The sequence below is a fragment of the Hylobates moloch genome, unplaced genomic scaffold, assembly GCF_009828535.3.
Source record: "Hylobates moloch isolate HMO894 unplaced genomic scaffold, HMol_V3 SCAFFOLD_18, whole genome shotgun sequence".
In the NCBI taxonomy this organism is placed as follows: domain Eukaryota; kingdom Metazoa; phylum Chordata; class Mammalia; order Primates; family Hylobatidae; genus Hylobates; species Hylobates moloch.
In genome coordinates this window covers 79,030,514-79,049,376 of record NW_026652293.1, presented here as the reverse complement: position 1 = coordinate 79,049,376, position 18,863 = coordinate 79,030,514, and the positions used below count along the sequence as shown (strand labels likewise).

Genomic DNA, 18,863 nt, shown 5'->3' with positions numbered 1-18,863 from the left:
GTACGAGTCCGGACACCAGCCGGATGGTCGGTCGCTCTCCTCAACGGTCCACTCACAATCCTTGGGCGGCTGAGCCGAGGCGGAAGCGGAAGTGAGGGAGAAAAAGCAGGAAGGCTCCGCTGTTCGCATGCGCAGGCTATAGTGTTTACTTCCGCTTGACCTGGCCCGGACGCCAGAAAATGTTCCACGTGGGATACCCTGCATGGGGTTCACTGTAGTAGCTACACTTGGTAATTCTTGGAGCGGGTCTGAGACACAAGGACATGTGGATCCCAGTGGCCGGGCTTCCTCGGCGGCTGAGGCTCTCCGCCTTGGCGGGCGCTGGTCGCTTTTGCATTTTAGGGTCTGAAGCGGCGACGCGAAAGCACTTACCGGCGAGGAACCGCCGTGGCCTGTCTGACTCCTCTCCGCAGCTGTGGCCCGAACCGGATTTCAGGAATCCGCCAAAGAAGGCGTCTAAGTCCAACTTAGACTTTAAGCGTTACGTAACCGATCGGAGATTGGCTGAGACCCTGGCGCAAATCGTATGGGGAAAACCAAATAGACCTCCACACCTACTGCTGGAGTGCAATCCAGGTGAGTCCAACTGAGTTGCATTTTCTTGGATGTTCACCATTTATTCAAACGTATTGATCCTCCTTGGGGTGCTGTTTAAGATACTGGGGTTTTTTTGTTGTTGTTCTTTTGCTTTGAGACAGAGTCTCGCTCTGTCGCCAGGCTGGAGTGCAATGGGGCGATCTCGGCTCACTGCAACCTCCGCGTCCCAGGTTCAGGCGATTCTCCTGCCTCAGCCTCCCGAGTAGCAAGAACTACAGGCGCGCGCCACCACGCCCAGCTAATTTTCTTATTTTTACTAGAGACGGAGTTTCGCCGTGTTGGCCAGGATGGTCTCGATCTCTTGACCTCGTGATCCTCCCGCCTAGGTCTCCTAAAGTGCTGGGATTACAGGCGTGAGCCACTGCGCCCGGCCAGATACGGGTCTTTCTTTGAAGCTCCTTAGTTGGAGAGATTGCCCGCTACATAAGCGTAGAGTCTGTATCGTTAATGACACCACAAAATATTTCTATAGCAGCTTGCACTTTACACAATATTTTGATAAAACATGCTCTTAGATCTTATCTCCCCAAAAGAGTTGCAAGCCTCTGCCAGCTGAAAAAATGATGTTATCTTATTCTTCCGTGCATTCCCTATAGACCATAGCAGGATGCTAAGAACACAAGATTTATAGGCTTTTTGAATAATAATTTTTTAAAGCACCATTTCATATCATAGGGAGTCAGTTCTGTTTAGGCTTGACAATCTCTTTGATGGTTAAAGCATTCGTATAGTCCGTGAGAAAGTGATAGGCTAGAGGCGATCTATTTTGCTGTGATTTTTTTCTTCTAAGAGGTAGTGAATCATGGTGATGAAGAGTGCAAGTTTTGGCCTGGTGCGGTGGCTCACCCCTGTAATCCAGCACTTTCAGAGGCCGAGGCGAGTGGATCCCTTGAGGTCAGGAGTTCCAGACCAGCCTGGCCAACATGGTGAAACCCCGTCTCTGCTTAAAATACAAAAATTAGCGGGGCGTGGTGGCGGGCGCCTGTAATCCCAGCTACTCGGGAGGCTGAGGCAGGAGAATCGCTTGAACCCAGGAGGCAGAGGTTGCAGTGAGCCGAGATTGCCCCACTGCATTCCAGCCTGGGTGACAGAGTGAGACTTCATCTCAAAAAAAAAAAAAAAAAAAAAAAAAAAAAAAAAAAAAAAAAAAAAAAAAAATGCAAGTTTTGCAGTCACTGACAATGATTTCAAAGCCAAACTGCACCACTTTTGATGCTGGAGTCAAGTAAGTGTATATAATTTCCTGTTTCCTTATATGTAAAAAGGAGAGTGACATCTACTTTGGGGATGCTGTCAGATTTAAAAATCAGATAATAAGGTGTCAAAGTTTGATATTGAAAGAGATTATGTTGTTTCTTGTGCAAATAAACTTTTCATTCTGTTAATGTGCCAGGTCCTGGAATCCTGACTCAGGCATTACTTGAAGCTGGTGCCAAAGTGGTTGCCCTCGAAAGTGACAAAACTTTTATTCCACATTTGGAGGTATATTTTTAGTTTCTCAACGTATGTTATTGTTTGGTCAACTACCTATGAGTGGTTTAAGGAAATAGAATTAAGCACACAGTTTTTTAAATAGAATATCTTTTAGGGAGCCGTCTCTGAAATATCTTGTTTATTCCCAAAGACTAGAACACAGTTAATATTCAGTGCTGTTGAATGGCTGAACCATGAGGAGTTCTAAGACTTGTTTGCTAGTTCTAGGTCGGCTACAGCCTAGTTGGGTGACTTTGAACAGTGTATAACTGGCATCCCTAGGCTTGTTTCCCCATTTCTACTAAGCTGCGCTGTGCTCCTTTCTTCTATGAGCTTGGAATCTAATTGGAATAAGTGCTGATATTAGGTTAATGGATCTGTGTAACCTCTAAATTTAGGGTTTCAAAGGCAAGAAAGGTTGGCATACAAATTAAGTATCTTTTATCTGAAATGCTTAGGAACACAACTGTTTTGGATTTCAAATTTTTTCATATTTTGCAATATTTGCATATACATAATGAGATATCTTGGGGATGGGACCCGAGTCTAAAAATTCCTTTTTTGTTTCATATACATCTTATTCATAAGGCCTAAAGGCAATTCTGTATAATATTTTAAATAATTTTGTGCATTAAACAAAATTTGTATACATTGGGCCATCAGAAAGCAAAGGTGTCACTATGTCAGCCACCCATGTGAACAATCTGGTTGTTTGACACCGTCATCATCCCTGACTTTCTTTTTTTTTTTTTTTAATGGAGTTCCCCTCTTGTCACTCAGGCTGGAGTGCAATGGTGCGATCTCAGCTCACCGTAACCACTGCCTCCCAAGTTTAAGCGATTCTCCTGCCTCAGCCTCCCAAGCAGCTGGGATTACAGGCGCCCGCCACTATGCCCGGCTGACTTTTGTATTTTTAGTAGAGATGGGGTTTCACCATGTTGGCCAAGCTGGTCTTGAACTGCTGACCTCAGGTGATCCACCCACCTCGGCCTCCCAAAGTGCTGGGATCACAGGCGTGAGCCACCGTGCCTAGCTCCTGACTCTGAATTTATATGCTCCTGATAAGCCATTATTTTCTTACACTTATTCACACATGAGTGCTTAACAATAGAAAATATGACATACCATTAGTACAGTAAAAAAGAAAATGTGTTCAGAGAAACTAAGCAGCATAGCAGCAGCATCAGAATCCCTGTGTCAGCTGTTGAACAGTGGAAACACAGAGCGGCAGGCTTTCAGTCTCCTCCTGGGATGCTGTGTTTTCATTAAAAGGTTACTGTACACCACATTTTATTTTTTCTTAGGCAAGAAGAAACATCAGAAGCAGCTGAGGGACCAAGAAGTGGGTCCGTTAAGGATAAGGAGACATTCTGCCAGCTGGCTTTTAAAAATGTTTCCTATGGGCCGGGCGCGGTGGCTCACGCCTGTAATCCCAGCACTTTGGGAGGCAGAGGCGGGCGGATCACTAGGTTAAGAGATTGAGACCATCCTGACCAACATGGTGAAACCCTGTCTCTACTAAAAATACAAAAATTAGCTGGGCGTGGTGACGCATGCCTGTAGTGGAGGCTGAGGCAGGAGAATCGCTTGAACCCGGGACTCAGAGGTTGCAGTGAGCTGAGATCACACCACTGCACTCCAGCCGGGGCAACTGAGCTACACTCTTTGTCTCAAAAAAAACAAAAAGAAAAAAAGAAAAAAAAATAGTTCGCTATGGAGTCATCTGCCTTATTAACAATGGTTTTTGTCTTAGGTGACTCCCTTCGATTTTTATAAACTGACCTCATCTTCGTGTTATACACCTGCATCTTCACTGCAAACTTGTCACAGAAGGTCAGGTGTGGAATTTTCCACTTTTGGCATCATGTTGGCACTCAAAAAGTTTCACATTTTGGAGCATTTCAGAATTTTTGGATTAAGGATGCTCAGCCTGTAGTCAGATAGAGTTGCATAGAGTGAAGGCATTATCCAAATAGATTTTTCAGTGATTGTGCTTCTTAAAAAGCAGACACATTTACATAACAATGAAGAAGTGGAAATCCTTTGCATCTTTAGCCAGTCTCTTACTCTCATTCTCCTTCCCTCTTTTATAATCTTCAGTTTCAACTTAGGAAACTTCTATTTCTCTATGCCAACTTTGTGAAACCATGCAGAATGGCTGTATCCAAAATTGCATGACAACAAAAAATTGTGTAAATATCTGTCAAATCCAGTTGTTTAATTCTTTTAAAACTATGAGTATGAAATTATTGTTATTCTACCACTTACTGTTTTGAAAAGAATTCAAGGTTTTAGCTAGGTTATTTAATTGATGTTAAATCTGAGGGAGTTCCAAAAATGTGAAGAAAAAAAGAACACATAATTGCCCGAAGATTTAAGATCCTGAAATATGATTCAGTAAACATAGTCATCTGTAGTTTCAACTTGGAAATTAAAAACGAGAAGATAACTTTTATCCTGTTTTGAGAAAAAAAAAAAGCCTATATTTAAAGGTTAATCTACATGTTCACAAAGTAATTGTGTTAAAATGTCTTTGTTTCTATTTAAAGTTTGTTATTCTGTAACACAGTAGTTGCTTTTTTCTATAAGATCTTCAAGGCTGAGGACCGAGGCTCATGCCTGTAATCCCAGCACTTTGGGAGGCCGAGGTGGGCAGATCACTTGAGGTCAGGAGTTCAAGACCAGCCTGGCCAACATAGTGAAACCCCATCTCTACTAAAAATACAAATAATTAGCTGGGCGTGGTGGTTCATGCCTGTAATCCCAGTTACTTGGGAGGCTGAGGCAGGAGAATCACTTGATCGCAGTAGGTGGAGGTTGCAGTGAGCCGAGATCGTGCCATTACACTCCAGCCTGGGCTACAAGAGCAAAACTCAGTCTCAAAAGAAAAAAAAACCTTCAAGATAACAGTTTAATTTTAAAACAATTGTTTAATGAAAAAAGGAAGGTTAGGGAGTAGAGAATTGTTGAAACAATAATTATGATAGGAATATCAATAACAATGTTTCTGAAGCTATAAATGTAAGTTAAAAATATAAACATCATTGACTAAATCCAGTCTTTGATTAGAACTAGTTTTTTCTCTATTAAGTCTCTTATTTTCTACTAGCACTAACTTGTACTCAACCTTTAGTACATATTCTCTCACTTTTTAGTAACCATTGTTATGATAAATTGAAAAGCCATTCAAATAAAATTGAGTGTGAATTAATCTGTTTGCCAGAGTGAAAAGAGAAGTAACAATAGATAAACAGAACTCTTGTGGCTCTAAGTCAGGAACTTAAAGTGGTGCTCTTAGCGGATAATGCTTCTGGCCACCTAAAGTTTGTTCCTGAAAACTGAAAGGAGTTTCAGTGGTGATAGCTGGGATTACAGGCGACTGCCACCACGACCGACTAATTTTTTGTATTTTTAGTAGAGACATGGTTTCACCATGTTGGCCAGACTGGTCTGGAACTCCTGACCTCAAGTGATCCACCCGCCTCAGCCTCCAAAGTGCTAAGATTATAGGCTTGACCCACTGCACCCGGTAAATGAGACAAACTTAATGGAAAGTACCTAACTTAATGACTAGTAGAAACTCAAGGGTTACTTGCCTTTTCGCTGTTCTTTTCCCATTCTGTTTTTGAGTCCTAATGCAATCCAGTTGAATTTTCAAATGTGATCTGTTGTATGAGTTATTTATCCTGGAGCTTTGATTATTATCATGTTTGAATTGTTGAGTGTTAACTGACAGGTGCTAAAGCAAGAATGTAGGGTGCCCTCTCAGAACATACAAGTGTATTGAAGTCATAAAGTGTTCATTGTTTATACGTTTTCTTTTTCTTTTTTGAGACAGGGTCTCACTCCCATTGCCCAGGCTGGAGTGCAGTGCTGCAATCACAGCTCACTATAGTCTCAACTTCCCAGGCTCAGGTGATTCTCCCACCTCAGCCTCCCAAGCAACTGGAATTACAGGCACACGCCCCAACACCTGGCTAATTTTTTGTATTTTTAGTAGAGACAGGGTTTCGTCATGTTGTCCAGGCTGGTCTCAAACTCCTGGGACTACAAGCATGAGCCACCACACCTGTGCTGTTTAGCTTTCCTTAATTACAAAGATTAAACTGCCTTTTTGATAACTTGAAAGATTATGTTAATGCTATGTCAGGGGTGTCCAATCTTTTGGTTTCCCTAGGCCACACTGAAACATCAACTTTCTGGGCCATACATAAAATATGGTAATACGAACAATAGCTGATGAGCTTAAAAAAAAAAGGTCCATGCGTACATCTCATAATGTTTTAAGAAAGATGACAAATTTGTGTTGGGCCGCATTCAAAGCCGTCCTGGGCTGTATGCGGCCCTCAGGCCACACGTTAGACAACCTTGCTATACGTGTTGACTGATAATCATATGCATTAGATAGGTACTCTTTCAGTTTCCATGACACCACACTTCTGGTTTTCCTCCTTACGTGTATTCTCAGTTTCTTGTCATTAGACTTTGGACATACTCTACCTTCAGGGCTAGTCCTTTGTTTCTCCCTAGTGTAGACCCCAGACTTAAATTACCTTCAACAAGCCAAATTCCCACACATTTATATTGTCAGCCTGGACCACTCCACTGAGCACCTTATTCAGGTCTGCAACTTCCTACCTGGCACCTCTACCTAGATCACATAGTAGGCATCTCGAAATTAGTGTGACCAAATGTATATGATTTCTACCCCTAGTCTTTCCCTTCCTCTAGTCTTTTTAAAACTTCCCCTTGAAAGTGATTGTTAAAATTTACTGGATTTGTTTGTTTGTTTGTTTGTTTACTTTGGAGATGGAGTCTCACTCTGTCACCCTGATTAGAGTGCAGTGGCGCAATCTCAGCTCACTGCAACCCTGCCTCCTGGGTTCAAGCGATTTCTCCCGCTTCACCTCCCCAATAGCTGGAATTACAGGGGTGTGCCACCACCCCTGGCTTACTTTTGTATTTTTAGTAGAGACAGGGTTTCACCATGTTGGCCATGCTCATCTCAAACTCCTGACCTTGGGAGATCCGCCCTCTTTGGCCTCCCAGAGTGCTGGGATTACAGGTGTGAGCCACTGCACTCGGCCAAAATTTACTAGATTTTGAGCTGGGCACGGTATCACACACCTGTAATCCCAGACACTTAGGAGGCTGAGACAGGAGCATCACTTAAGGCCAGGAGTTTGAGACCAGCCTGGGGTCATAGTGAGACTCATCTCAATAAAAAATAAGAAAAAGTATTTTACTAGATTTACAAATAGGATAATATAGGTTGAACGCAAATGCTTAAGAAAAACTAGGTGTTTGCATTAATAACTTTAAGTTACATCATTTTCAACCTTAATAAATATTAATAGAATTTTCTGTGCACAGAAACATCAATGTACACATTAAAAACATAATGCCTTCTTATTGATTTTTTTTTTGTAACTTCAAATTAAGTTTATGGAGTCTATAACTGATTCTTGCCTTAACTATGAAGGTCTCTAGTACTACTGCAAGATGAGCAAATCAGAGCAGTGAGAAGACTGAGATATATTAGACCTCTTCCAGCAAACAAGGTGTATAGTTGCTTCTGTCTTTAGAAAAAGTAAATGAAAATTATGGAAATGAGCTAAGTTCATTTATTTGGTGGATAGCTGACTGGATTCCCCTAGAAGAAAGATATTCTCTTGAATCCATCTGCCTTTCACTTTTATATTTTAATTGTTTTTCTTTACTGTGAAACATCTTTCATTTTTTTCTTCCCATGACCAAAGCAGGTGGCTCACAGTTCTCTATATGAGGCCAACCATGGTGTCAGAATCTTCGCCCAGTGCTTCAGGTAGCCACTACTAAGCAGTCAGGGAGTGGCATGAAAAGCTTTTGAATAGCTGAAGCCATTATGATAAAGAAAGTAAGTGGGGCCGGGTGCAGTGGCTCACACCTGTAATCCCAGCACTTTGGGAGGTCAAGGTGGGCAGATCTCTTGAGCTCAGGAGCTTGAGACCAACCTGGGCAACATGGCAAAACCCTGTTGCTACAAAAAATCCAAAAATTGGTGGGGCGTGATGGTATGTACCTGTAGTCCTAGCTACTTGTGGGACTGAGGTGGAAGGATCACTTAAGCCCAGGAGGTCAAGGCTGCAGTCAGCTGAGATTGCGCCACTGCACTCCTGCTTGGTTGACAGCTTGTCTCAAAAAAAAAAAAAAAAGTAAACAGATAAATAAAAATTTATGATAGGTTATTTCTGTTTGGGGGGCTTTTTCTTGGTAATATTATTGTACTTTTGCCACTTCTCAGGTATTAATTGATTTTTACTTCCTCTGATAAATTTTGCGTATGTTAGTAATATTTTCTTTACATTGTTATGGAGGTAGAAATATTTTTTGTAAAAAGGTAATTCAGCTGGGCGTGGTGGCTCACGCCTGTAATCCCAGCACTTTGGGAGGCCAAGGTGGGCGTATCATGAGGTCAAGAGATTGAGGCTATCCTGGCCAACATGGTGAAACCCCGTCTCTACTAAAAATACAAAAAATTGGCTGGGTGTGGTGGCTCACCTGTAGTCCCAGCTACTCGGGAGGCTGGTACAGGATCACTTGAACCCGGGAGGCGGAGCTTGCAGGGAGCCGAGATGGCGCCACTGTACTCCAGCCTGGCAACAGAGCGAGGCTCTGTCTCGCAAAAACAAAACAAAACAAAACAAAAAAACAGGTAATTGAATTATTTTTAATTTTTTACATTTTATTATTGGTTTTTTGAAGTAGAGTTTTTTGAATTGTTGCAAAGTATACTTAATGCTGAAATTTTTAACATGTTATCTTTATCTCTCTTTAGTCCTTAGGAAGAAATCTGGATGGAAAACTACGAGTGATTCACTGTGACTTCTTTAAAATAGATCCTAGAAGTGGTGGAGTAATAAAACCACCCGCCATGTCTTCTCGAGGGCTCTTTAAGAATTTGGGAATAGAAGCAGTTCCTTGGACAGCAGGTCATTTTTGGAATTTACTAAAGCAAATACCTAGAATTTGCCAGGTTTCTGTAGCAGTATAACTGATTCGTTGATGAAATTTGTGTTTCATTTATTTATTTGTTTTCTGAGATGGAGTCTTGCTCTGCACCCAGGCTGGAGTGCAGTGGTGCAATCCTGGTTCACTGACCCTCTGCCTCCAGGCTCACGTGATTCTCCTGCTTCAGCCTTCCGAGTAGCTGGGATTACAAGTGTGTGTCACCACACCTGGTTATTTTTTTGTATTTTTGGTAGAGATGGGGTTTCACCATGTTGGCCAGGCTGGTCTCAAACTCCTGACCTCAAGTGATCTGCCCGCCTCGACCTCCCAAAGTGCTGGGATTACAGGTGTGAGCCACCGTGCCCCGCCGAATTTGTGTATAATTTATATTATATTAATACAATTTATGAGCAGATGCTCTGACTCTGAATATGGCATTTACCTCACCTAGACACAGATAACCAGTTTATTTCCCCAAAAGCCAAGTTCCATGCCAAGGAAAGATATTGAGGCTTAGTTTTAATTGAAATAAACTTGAAATTAATATAGTTTGTTCGTTTGTCTCAATAAAATATGGACATAGGACAAAGTGCTAAGAACTTTATTCAGATCTTTTTGCTTATATTCCTAACAGACATCCCTTTGAAAGTAATTGGAATGTTCCCAAGTAGAGGTGAGAAAAGGGCGCTTTGGAAACTCGCATATGACTTGTATTCCTGTACTTCTATATATAAATTTGGACGAATAGAAGTAAATATGTTTATTGGTGAAAAAGAATTCCAGGTATGTCATTAACAAATACCTATTTTTTGTTCTGAAAGAGTCTGTAATTTTTCTCTGAGTACTCTTAATCTGTGCAATTTTAATTTAGGGCTCATGACATTTGAGGGTCTAAGATTGTTTTTAAATTCTGCAGAGCAGTCTTTAGACTCAGGTTGCTTTTTCAGTGTACAGTTGAGTGGTTTTAAGTGCATTCCCATTGTACAGCCATTACCATCATCTGTCTCCAGAACTGTTCATCATCCCATACCAAAACTGTACTCATTAAACACGAACTCTGTTTCCCTCTTCCTGCATCCCCTAGTAATCATTATTTTACTTTCTGTCTCTATGAATTTGACTATTCTCTTTACCTCATATAAGTTTACTCTATAATATTTCTTTGTGTCTGGCATATTTCACTTAGCATAATGTTTTCAGGGTTCATCAATGTTATAGCATGTGTCAGAATTTCATTCCTCTTTAAGGCTGAATAATACTGTATTCTGGCCAGGCATGGTGGCTCACTCCTATAATCCCAGCACTTTGGGAGGCCGAGGTATGCTGATCATTTGAGGTCAGGAGTTGGAGACCAGCTTGGCCAAGATGGCAAAACCCGTCTCTACTAAAAATACAAAAATTAGCCAGGTGTGATGGTGCATGCCTGTAATCCCAGCTACTTGGGAGGCTAAAGCAAGAGAATCGCTTGAACCTGGGAGGAAGAGGTTGCTATAAGCCAAGATCATGCCCCTGCACTCCAGCCTGGGCGACAGAGCAAGACTTTGTCTCCAAAAAAAAAATCCATTGTATATATATACCACAGTTTGTGTGTTCATGTATCAATGAAATTTGGCTGCTTTTACCTTTTGGCTGTTGGGAATAATGCTGCAATGAGCATGAATTTACCAATATCTCTTCAAGTCCTTAGAGTGTACAACTAGAAGTAGAATTGCTGAATCATATAGTAATTCTATTTTTGGTTTTTTGTGGGTTTTTTGTTTTTTGTTTTTTTTGGGGTTTTTTTTCAGACAGGGTCTTGCCCTGTTGCCCAGGCTGGAGTGCAGTGACATGATCACAGCTCTCTGCAGCCTGGACCTCCTGGGCTCAAGCAATCTTCCCACCTCAGCCCCCAAGCTGGGACTGCAGCCACACCCCACCAGGCCCAGCTTTTTGTAGCGATAGGGTCTTGCCATGTTGCTCCGGCTGGCCTCCAACTCTGGGACTCAAGCAGTCCTCCTGCCTCAGCCTCCCAGAGTGTTGGGACTACAGGCATAAGCCACTGTGCCTAGTTTATTTTTAGTTTTTTGAGGAACCACCATACTGTTTGTTATCCATCGTGGATGCACCATTTGACATTCCTACCAGCAGTACACAAGGGTTCCGATTTCTCCATAGCATTACTGAGAGTCATTTTCTGGGTTTTTGGTAATACCTCTCCTAATGGTGTGAAGTGGTATTTCATTGTGCTTTTGATTTGCATTTTCCTAATGATTAGTCATGTTGAATATATTTTTATGTACTTACTGACTGTGTATCTTTTAAGAAATGTCTGTTCAAGACATTTGCCCATTTTTAATGGGTTATTTTGTTTGTTGCTGAGTTTTAAGAGTTCTTTATATATTCTGGATATTAATCTCTTATCATACATGATTTACAAATATTTTCTCCCATTCTATGGGTTGCCTTTTAACCCTGTTAATTGTGTCCTTTGATGCCCAAAGTTTTAAATTTTACATTGTAATATACAATGAAATAATCATACAACTCACCATAATGTAGAATCAGCGGGAACACTGAGCTAGTTTTCCTGAAACTAGATGGTCCTACTTGGGGGCGATAGGAGATAGTGACAGAACATCAGGATTAGATTCTCATAAGGCCCTCACAACCCAGATCCCTCACATGCGCAATCGGGATTGCGTTCCTATGAGAATCTAAGGCGGCTGCTGATCTGACAGGAGGTGGAGCTCAGGTGGTGATGTGAACAGTGGGGAGCAGCTATAAATACGGATGACGCCTCGCTTGTTCACCTGCCGCTGACTTCCTGCTGTGTGGCCCAGTTTCTAACAGGACACGGACTGGTATCAGTTCGTCGACTGGGGACCTGTGTTGTAGCTAATAGATCGTTGCCAAATCCAGTGTTGTGAAGGTTTCCTTGTGTTTTCTTCTAAGGGTTTTATAGTTTTGGCTCTTGTTTAGGTCTTTGATCCATTTTGAGTTAATTTTGTTTATGGTTTCAGTGTCCAGCTTCATTCTTTGATCTGGTTTTCCCAGCACCATTTGTTGAAAAGACTGTTCTTTACCACCATTGAATGGTTTTGGCGTTGGTGTCGGAAATGATTTGACCATATGTGGCAGAGTTTATTTCTGAGCTCTGTTGTATTCCACTGATCTAAATATTTGTCCTTAGGCCAATACAACACTGTGTTACTACTGTTACCTTGGGAAGTTTTGAAATCAGGGGCTGATTCATCCAAATTTATTCTTTTTAATGATTGTTTAGGCTATTTGAGTTTCCTTGAGATTCCATATGGATTTTAGGATGGATTTTTCTGTTTCTCCAAAACATGTTAGGATTTTCATAGGGATTGCATTGAATCTTGAGATTGCTTTGGGTGGTAATGGCATCTTAACAGTATTCGATATTAAATCTTCCAGTCCACGAACATGAAATGTCTTTCCATTTATTTGTGGGTTTTGTTGTTGTTGTTTTCGTTTTTGTTTGACACAGAGTCTCACTCTGTCGCCCAGGCTGGAGTGCAGTGGCAGGATCACAGCTCACTGAAGCCTTGACCTCCCAGGCTCGGGTGATGCTCCCACCTGAACCTCCCCAGTAGGTGGGATGACAGGCGTGCACCCCCGTGCCTGGCTGATTATTGTCTTTTTTGTAGAGATGGTTTTACCATGTTGCCCAGGCTGGTCTTGAACTTATGGGTTCAAGTGATCCTTCTACCTCGGTCTCCAGAGGTGCTGGGATTGCAGGTGTGAGCTACTGTGCCTGGCCTCCGTTTATTTGTGTTTTTAATTACTAGCTTTTAAGTTACTTTTGGTGCTATTGTAAATGGAATTGTTTTTCTAATTGTCCATTGGTAGTGCATAAAAATGCAACTGATTTTTGTATCCTGCAGCTTTGCTGAATTTATTAGGTTTTTTTGTTTTGTTTTGTTTTTTAGACGGAGTCTCGCTCTGTCGCCCAGGCTGGAGTGTAGTGGTGCAATCCCCGCTCACTGCAACCTCCGCCTCCCGATTTAAATGATTCTCCTACCTCAGCCTTCTGAGTAGCTGGGATTACAGGCACGCGCCACCACGCCCAACTACTTTTTTTGTATTTTTAGAAGAGATGGGATTTCACCATGTTGGTTAGGCTAGTCTCAAACTCGTGACCTCATGATCCGCCTGCCTCGGCCTCCCAAAATGCTGGGATTACAGGTATGAGCCACAGTGCCCAGCCAGGTTTGTTTTTTTTTTTTCCCGCTTTGTTTTTAAATAGAGACAGTGTCTCACTTTGTTGCCCAGGCTGGTCTCGAACTCCTGGGCTCAAGTGATCCTCCTGCCTCGGCCTCACAAAATGCTGGGATTACAGGTGTGAGCTACCACACTCAGCTGAATTTATTAGTTTTAACAGGATTGTTTTTTTTTTAATATTTAAGGAGTTTTTTTAATTAATTTTTTTAACTTTAAAACATTTAAAAAAATTTTTTTAGAGACAGGGCCTTGCTCTGTTGCCCAGGCGTGAATATAGCGGTATGTTCATAGCTCACTGCAGCCTCAAACTCGTGGGCTCAAGTGATCCTCCTGCCTCAGTCTCCCTGTAGCTGGGACCACCTGTGTGCACCACCACACCCAGGTAGTTGTTTATTTTTCTAGTGACAGGGTCATGCTGTGTTGTTGAGGGTGGTCTTGAACTCCTGTCTTCGAGTGATTCTCCTGCCTCGGCCTCCCAAAGTGCTAGGATTACAGTTGTGAGCCATCACACTGAGCCTAAGATTTGAGACTCTAGTTTAATTCTCTGTAATGGAAGGTCTTCCTGACAACCTTGATCGTGCTGTGAGTGTCATCTTTCTTTTCTGCCCAGAATGTTTCATGTTATTAATCGGTTAATCCAGTTTAACAGGAAATGCTTATTTGTCTCGCTGTGTTGCCCCTGCTGGAGTGCTATGGCTTTTCACAGGCACAGTCATCTCACACCGAACCCCTAACTCCTAGACTCAAGCAGTCCCCTTGCCTCAGCCTTTCGAGTAGCTGGGACTACACGTGCACACCACTGCACCCAGCTTTTGTATCTAATTCTAGTTCTCTCTGCTTAAATTTCTAGATGCTATTAAGATAGTACTATGAAGACTGAAATAAGATTAAGATTTGTATAATGCTTATTTTTATTGCTATGGATTAGGATAGTGGGGCAAAAAATGAAGGGATGATTTGCTCCCCCAGACCCATTTAGTAAATACATATTTACTAGCCATGGAAAGACAGCGAGGCCTCAGGACCTTGAGGCTGTGCATACATTATTAAACAAAGGAATGACAAGGAGAAAAATAGGAAATACTTTGTGAGATTCCTGCTGCTAGGATTATATTCCAGTGGCCCATGGCTCTTTTGCCATGGACCTTTTCACACATGGTTTCTTCTCTGCGGAGTGCCTTCCCATTCATTGAGGTAACCTCGTCCTTTCAGGTCAGCCTTAACACTTGTGTGTTGTTGTTGTTTTTTAAGAGATGGGGTCTCACTATGTTGCCCAGGCTGGTCTTGAACTTCTAGGCTCAAGCAATCCTCCCACCTTGGCCTCCCAAAGTGCTGGAATTACAAGCGTGACCCCGCATGCCCTGTCGTTGCCCCTGCTGGAGTGCTGTGGCTTTTCACAGGCACAGTCATCTCACACGGAACCCCCAAACTCCTGGGCTCAAGCAGTCCCCTTGCCTCAGCCTTTCAAGCAGCTGGGACTACAGGCGTGCACCGCTGCACCCGGCTTTTTGCATCTAATTCTAGTTTTCTTTTCTTAAATGTCTAGATGCCATTAAGATAGTTCTATTAAGATTCAACATTTGTTTTTGATTGATTATAGATGTGTATAATGTAATTTTTATTTTCCTTTTACTAGAAACTAATGGCAGATCCCCGAAATCCAGACTTGTATCATGTATTAAGTGTTATCTGGCAAGTAGCTTGTGAGATTAAGGTTCTGCACATGGTGAGTAAAATCCTTCTATTTAAAAACGTTTTTCGTTAGAGACAGGGCCTCATTCTGTTGCCCAGGCTGGAGTGCAGTGGCGCAGTCATAGCTTGCTGCAGCCTTGAACTCCTGGACTCAAGTGATCCTCCCACCTTAGCCTCTGGAGTAGCTGGGACTACAGCCATGCGCCACCATGTCTGGCTAAGTTTTAAAATTTTTAAAAATATTGCCCAGCCTGGTCTTGAACTCCTGGCCTCAAGTGATCCTTCTGCCTTAGCCTCCCAGATCACTGGGATTACAGGCATGACCCACTGCACCTGGCTCTAATTTTTATTTTTTTATTATTTATTATTTTTTTTGAGATGCATTCTCACTTAGTCACCCAGGCTGGGGTGCAGTGGTTCAATTTCGGCTCACTGCAACCTCTACATCCTGTGTTCAAGCAATTCCCCTGCCCCAGCCTCCTGAGTAGCTGGGACTACAGGCGTGCACCACCACACCTGGCTCATTTTTGTATTTTTAGTAGAGACAGGTTTCACCACATTGGCCAGGCTGGCCTTGAACTCCTGACCTCAGGTGATCTACCCGTCTCAGCCTCCTAAAGTGCTGGGATTACAGGCGTGAGCCACCGCGCCTGGCCCTGGCTCTAATTTTTAAATTTTTGCAATGTGGATCTTCATGTATTCTCTTCACTGCTTTTGCCTGAGAATATGCTGAGGTCTTCAGTCTGTGCACCTTGCTGTATTTTTTTTTTAAGCTCAGGAATGTTATCTCATTTGATTTTAGCTTTTGTTCCAATTCTTTTTTTTTCCTGTCAAAAACATTTGAGGTTCTGAGGTTGGATCTCTGATCCTTGTCTTTGGTGTCTGTCATTCTCTCATCATTTTTCTCCATTCCCAGAATCTCTTCACACTTAGTCTTCACATCACCGATTCTGCCTTCTGCCTGCACTGTGTATTGTACTCTTAGTACTATAGTTCTTGGTTTCTCTAAAATTCTTCTTTACCCACTGATCTTGTCTCATTCTGTTGACTTTCATCTCAAGTCTTCTGTCCTGGTAGCTTTCAGCTACCTTCTTCAGAGAGGCCCTCTGAGGACTTGAGCTTGCAGAATAATGTTTTCGTCTTCTTGTTTCCTTAGTATTTGTTTTCGAAGGTCCTGTGTTAGGTTTTGCCATTTACTAAACTCCCGAAAGGAAATCCTGGTCTTTCTGGACCTAACATTTCTCAGCACTTGCTCCGCTGTGTATCTGCAGCTGTAGAGTAAGCTGTTGAGTCAATTCCCAGTGTCTTGCAGATTTTCCTCCACTGTCCTTGATGAGGGAAAGCTGCTGAGGCTCCACCAGGCGTGTGGGAAGTGGCAGTACCCACTGTGCACGGCCGATGGTGCTTTTCTTCCCCCACTTAAAGTGACATTCCTGCACCTGCTAGGAATTTCACAATTTGGCCACAATTATGTGTTTTGTTCCACTCTCATCGCCCCTGTAGTTAATGATAATTTACTATTTGACAGTAGCCTTTCAGACCTTGTGTTCAATATTGTTTAGTCTTTTAAGCCTATGTCAGATCTATTTTAACCCACTCTTATTCTGGAATTTAATATGGTTATGGTTATGTATAGTTTTTTTAATAGAGAATACTTTTCCAGGTGGGTCGGTTTTTTATTTTGAGACACGATCTCACTCTGTCATCCCAGGTTGGAGTGCACCAGCACAATCCCAGCTCACTGCAACCTCTGTCTCCCAGGCTTAAGCAATCCTCCCGCCTCAGCCTCCCAAAGAGCTGGGACTGCAGGCATACGCCACCACACCCAGCTAATTTTTGTATATTTTGAAGAGACAAGGTTTCACCATATTGCCCAGGCTGGTCTCGAACCCCTGAGCTCAAACGGTCCTCCTACCTCAGCCTCCCAAAGTGCTGGGATTACAGGCATGAGCCACTGTGCCTGACCGGATCGTCTTTTAAAATTGCCTTATGCACAAAATTCTATTACAAAAGATAGATACCGAAAAATAGTGATCCATTTTAAAATTGACGCTGGGTTTGTGTTGTTTTTGGATAGGGTCTCACTCTGTTTCCCAGGCTGGAGTACAGTGGCGCAATCTTGGCTTACTGCAAACTCCAGCTCCCAGGCTCAAGCAACCCTCCCATTTTGGCCTCCCAAAGTGCTGGGATTATAGGCATGAACCATAGCACCCGGTCGACACTAGTATCTTTATTTGTGTATTTCCATATATGTCCTAACATATTCAAATAGTTTGATTAACAGGCTTTTCCACTAAAGTAGGGCAAAAAGAAATCCTCAGCATTCATCTAATATCCCTTAAACTGCTGATTCTGACTGTGATATGGAAATATTGAGTGGGAAAAATTATAACAAATACTTATTTGCATAATTGCATAAAGGGCAAGTCATGTTTAATAAGGAAAAGAGGTACTAGTATTTGGGTAGACTTTTGATCCTCCTCCTCTTTAAAAAAATTAAGGAGAGAGATGTGTATTATTTAGCTATAACATGTTTTTCTTAAATCCAGTTAGACTGACCATTCTCTTATTTAGGCAAGGTATCTTTTAAGGAAGTAATAATTTGGGGCACTTTGACCAAAGAGAAATAGAAGATGTTGTTTTGCTTTGTTTTTCTTCCCCAGGAGCCTTGGTCATCATTTGATGTATACACCCGAAAAGGGCGGCTGGAAAACCCAAAGCGTAGGGTAAGAATAAAATAATACCTTTTCCTTTTTCTCCCTACGTGACATATTTTTATTTTATTTTTTAGGACTATTTGGTAGTCTGTATTTAACTTTTTAACTTTAAAATATCTAGAAACGTTCTTTAAACATACCTTACTACTTTTAATGAATCGAAAGTATTTTGGGAGAGTTTTATCAGCTGTTATACAACGGATGCTAGCATAGTAATAGGCTTAAAAACAGAATCTGAGTTCTCTTCTTATCTCTTTTGAAATGAAGGTACATTCCAAGTTTGGAAAATAAAATCATTTTAATATTTATCTAATTCAATTAATTAGAAACAAAATTTTATGACATATTAATCGATTAGAAATTTGTGATATTCGAGGTCAAGAGATCAAGACCATCCTGGCCAACATGGTGAAACCCCGTCTCTATTAAAAATACAAAAATTAGCCAGATGTGGTGGTGCATGCCTGTAGTCCCAGCTACTCAGGAGGCTGAAGCAGGAGAATCACTTGAACCTGGCAGACAGAGGTTGCAGTAAGCCAAGATCATGCCACTTCATTCTAGCCTGACGACAGAGTGAGACTCCGTCTCAAAAAAAAAAAAAAAAAATTGTGATATTACTACTCTTATTACATGGTTGAATTCACCGATAGGTACTTATTGATTTTTACCCAGGAGTTATGCCTTTATTTTTGTTCATTTTTTTAACCTTTGTATATAAGAACCAAAGTGACAGTGTTATAGTCCTCCATTTAGTTTATCTCAAGGCTAGTTGTGAAATTCTAATAAAGTAGCTAAAGTTTCACAAAACAATTTTTTGACTCAATTCAGAAGTTTCACTTTAGAATTAGATGCCTGTCTTTAAGGTTTGGGGCTTAAAAAAAAAAAAAAAAAACGAATTAAATGCTAACGGTGGCCTAATCTCAGTATAACAGCTTAGTCTGAAGACCCTGTTTGCTTGCTTGCTTATGTTTTTTTCTCACACTTGCCACTAAAGGAAAAAGAAAATTATCAGTTTTCTTTCAGTGATGTGATTTTAGAGTGATCAGTCATCATTGTGCTTTTAGTTCTGTTTGACTATTTATACAGCATATTTATGTAGTCTCAAAAAACAGAATAGGACTAATACATTTTGTCTAATACAGTACATTTGGATACTATTGGGGACTTATC

At 41.6% G+C, this 18,863-nt stretch overlaps 1 protein-coding gene across 2 annotated transcripts in view; it reads left to right on the top strand.

Moving 5' to 3' along the window:
* Positions 1 to 67: 67 nt before the first annotated feature.
* Positions 68 to 18,863, top strand: part of TFB2M (transcription factor B2, mitochondrial) — a 25,911-nt gene continuing 7,115 nt past the window's right edge. The window contains exons 1-7 of one of the 2 annotated variants that reach the window (XM_032136239.2): positions 68 to 230; positions 343 to 576; positions 1,991 to 2,079; positions 8,888 to 9,041; positions 9,695 to 9,843; positions 14,921 to 15,010; positions 17,640 to 17,702. In XM_032136239.2, coding sequence (XP_031992130.1) covers positions 203 to 230; positions 343 to 576; positions 1,991 to 2,079; positions 8,888 to 9,041; positions 9,695 to 9,843; positions 14,921 to 15,010; positions 17,640 to 17,702 — 807 coding nt within the window. In that variant the 5' untranslated portion in view covers positions 68 to 202. Of the gene's footprint in view, positions 577 to 1,990; positions 2,080 to 8,887; positions 9,042 to 9,694; positions 9,844 to 14,920; positions 15,011 to 17,639; positions 17,703 to 18,863 lie in introns of both variants that reach the window. The other variant, XM_032136238.2, reaches the window with a different exon arrangement.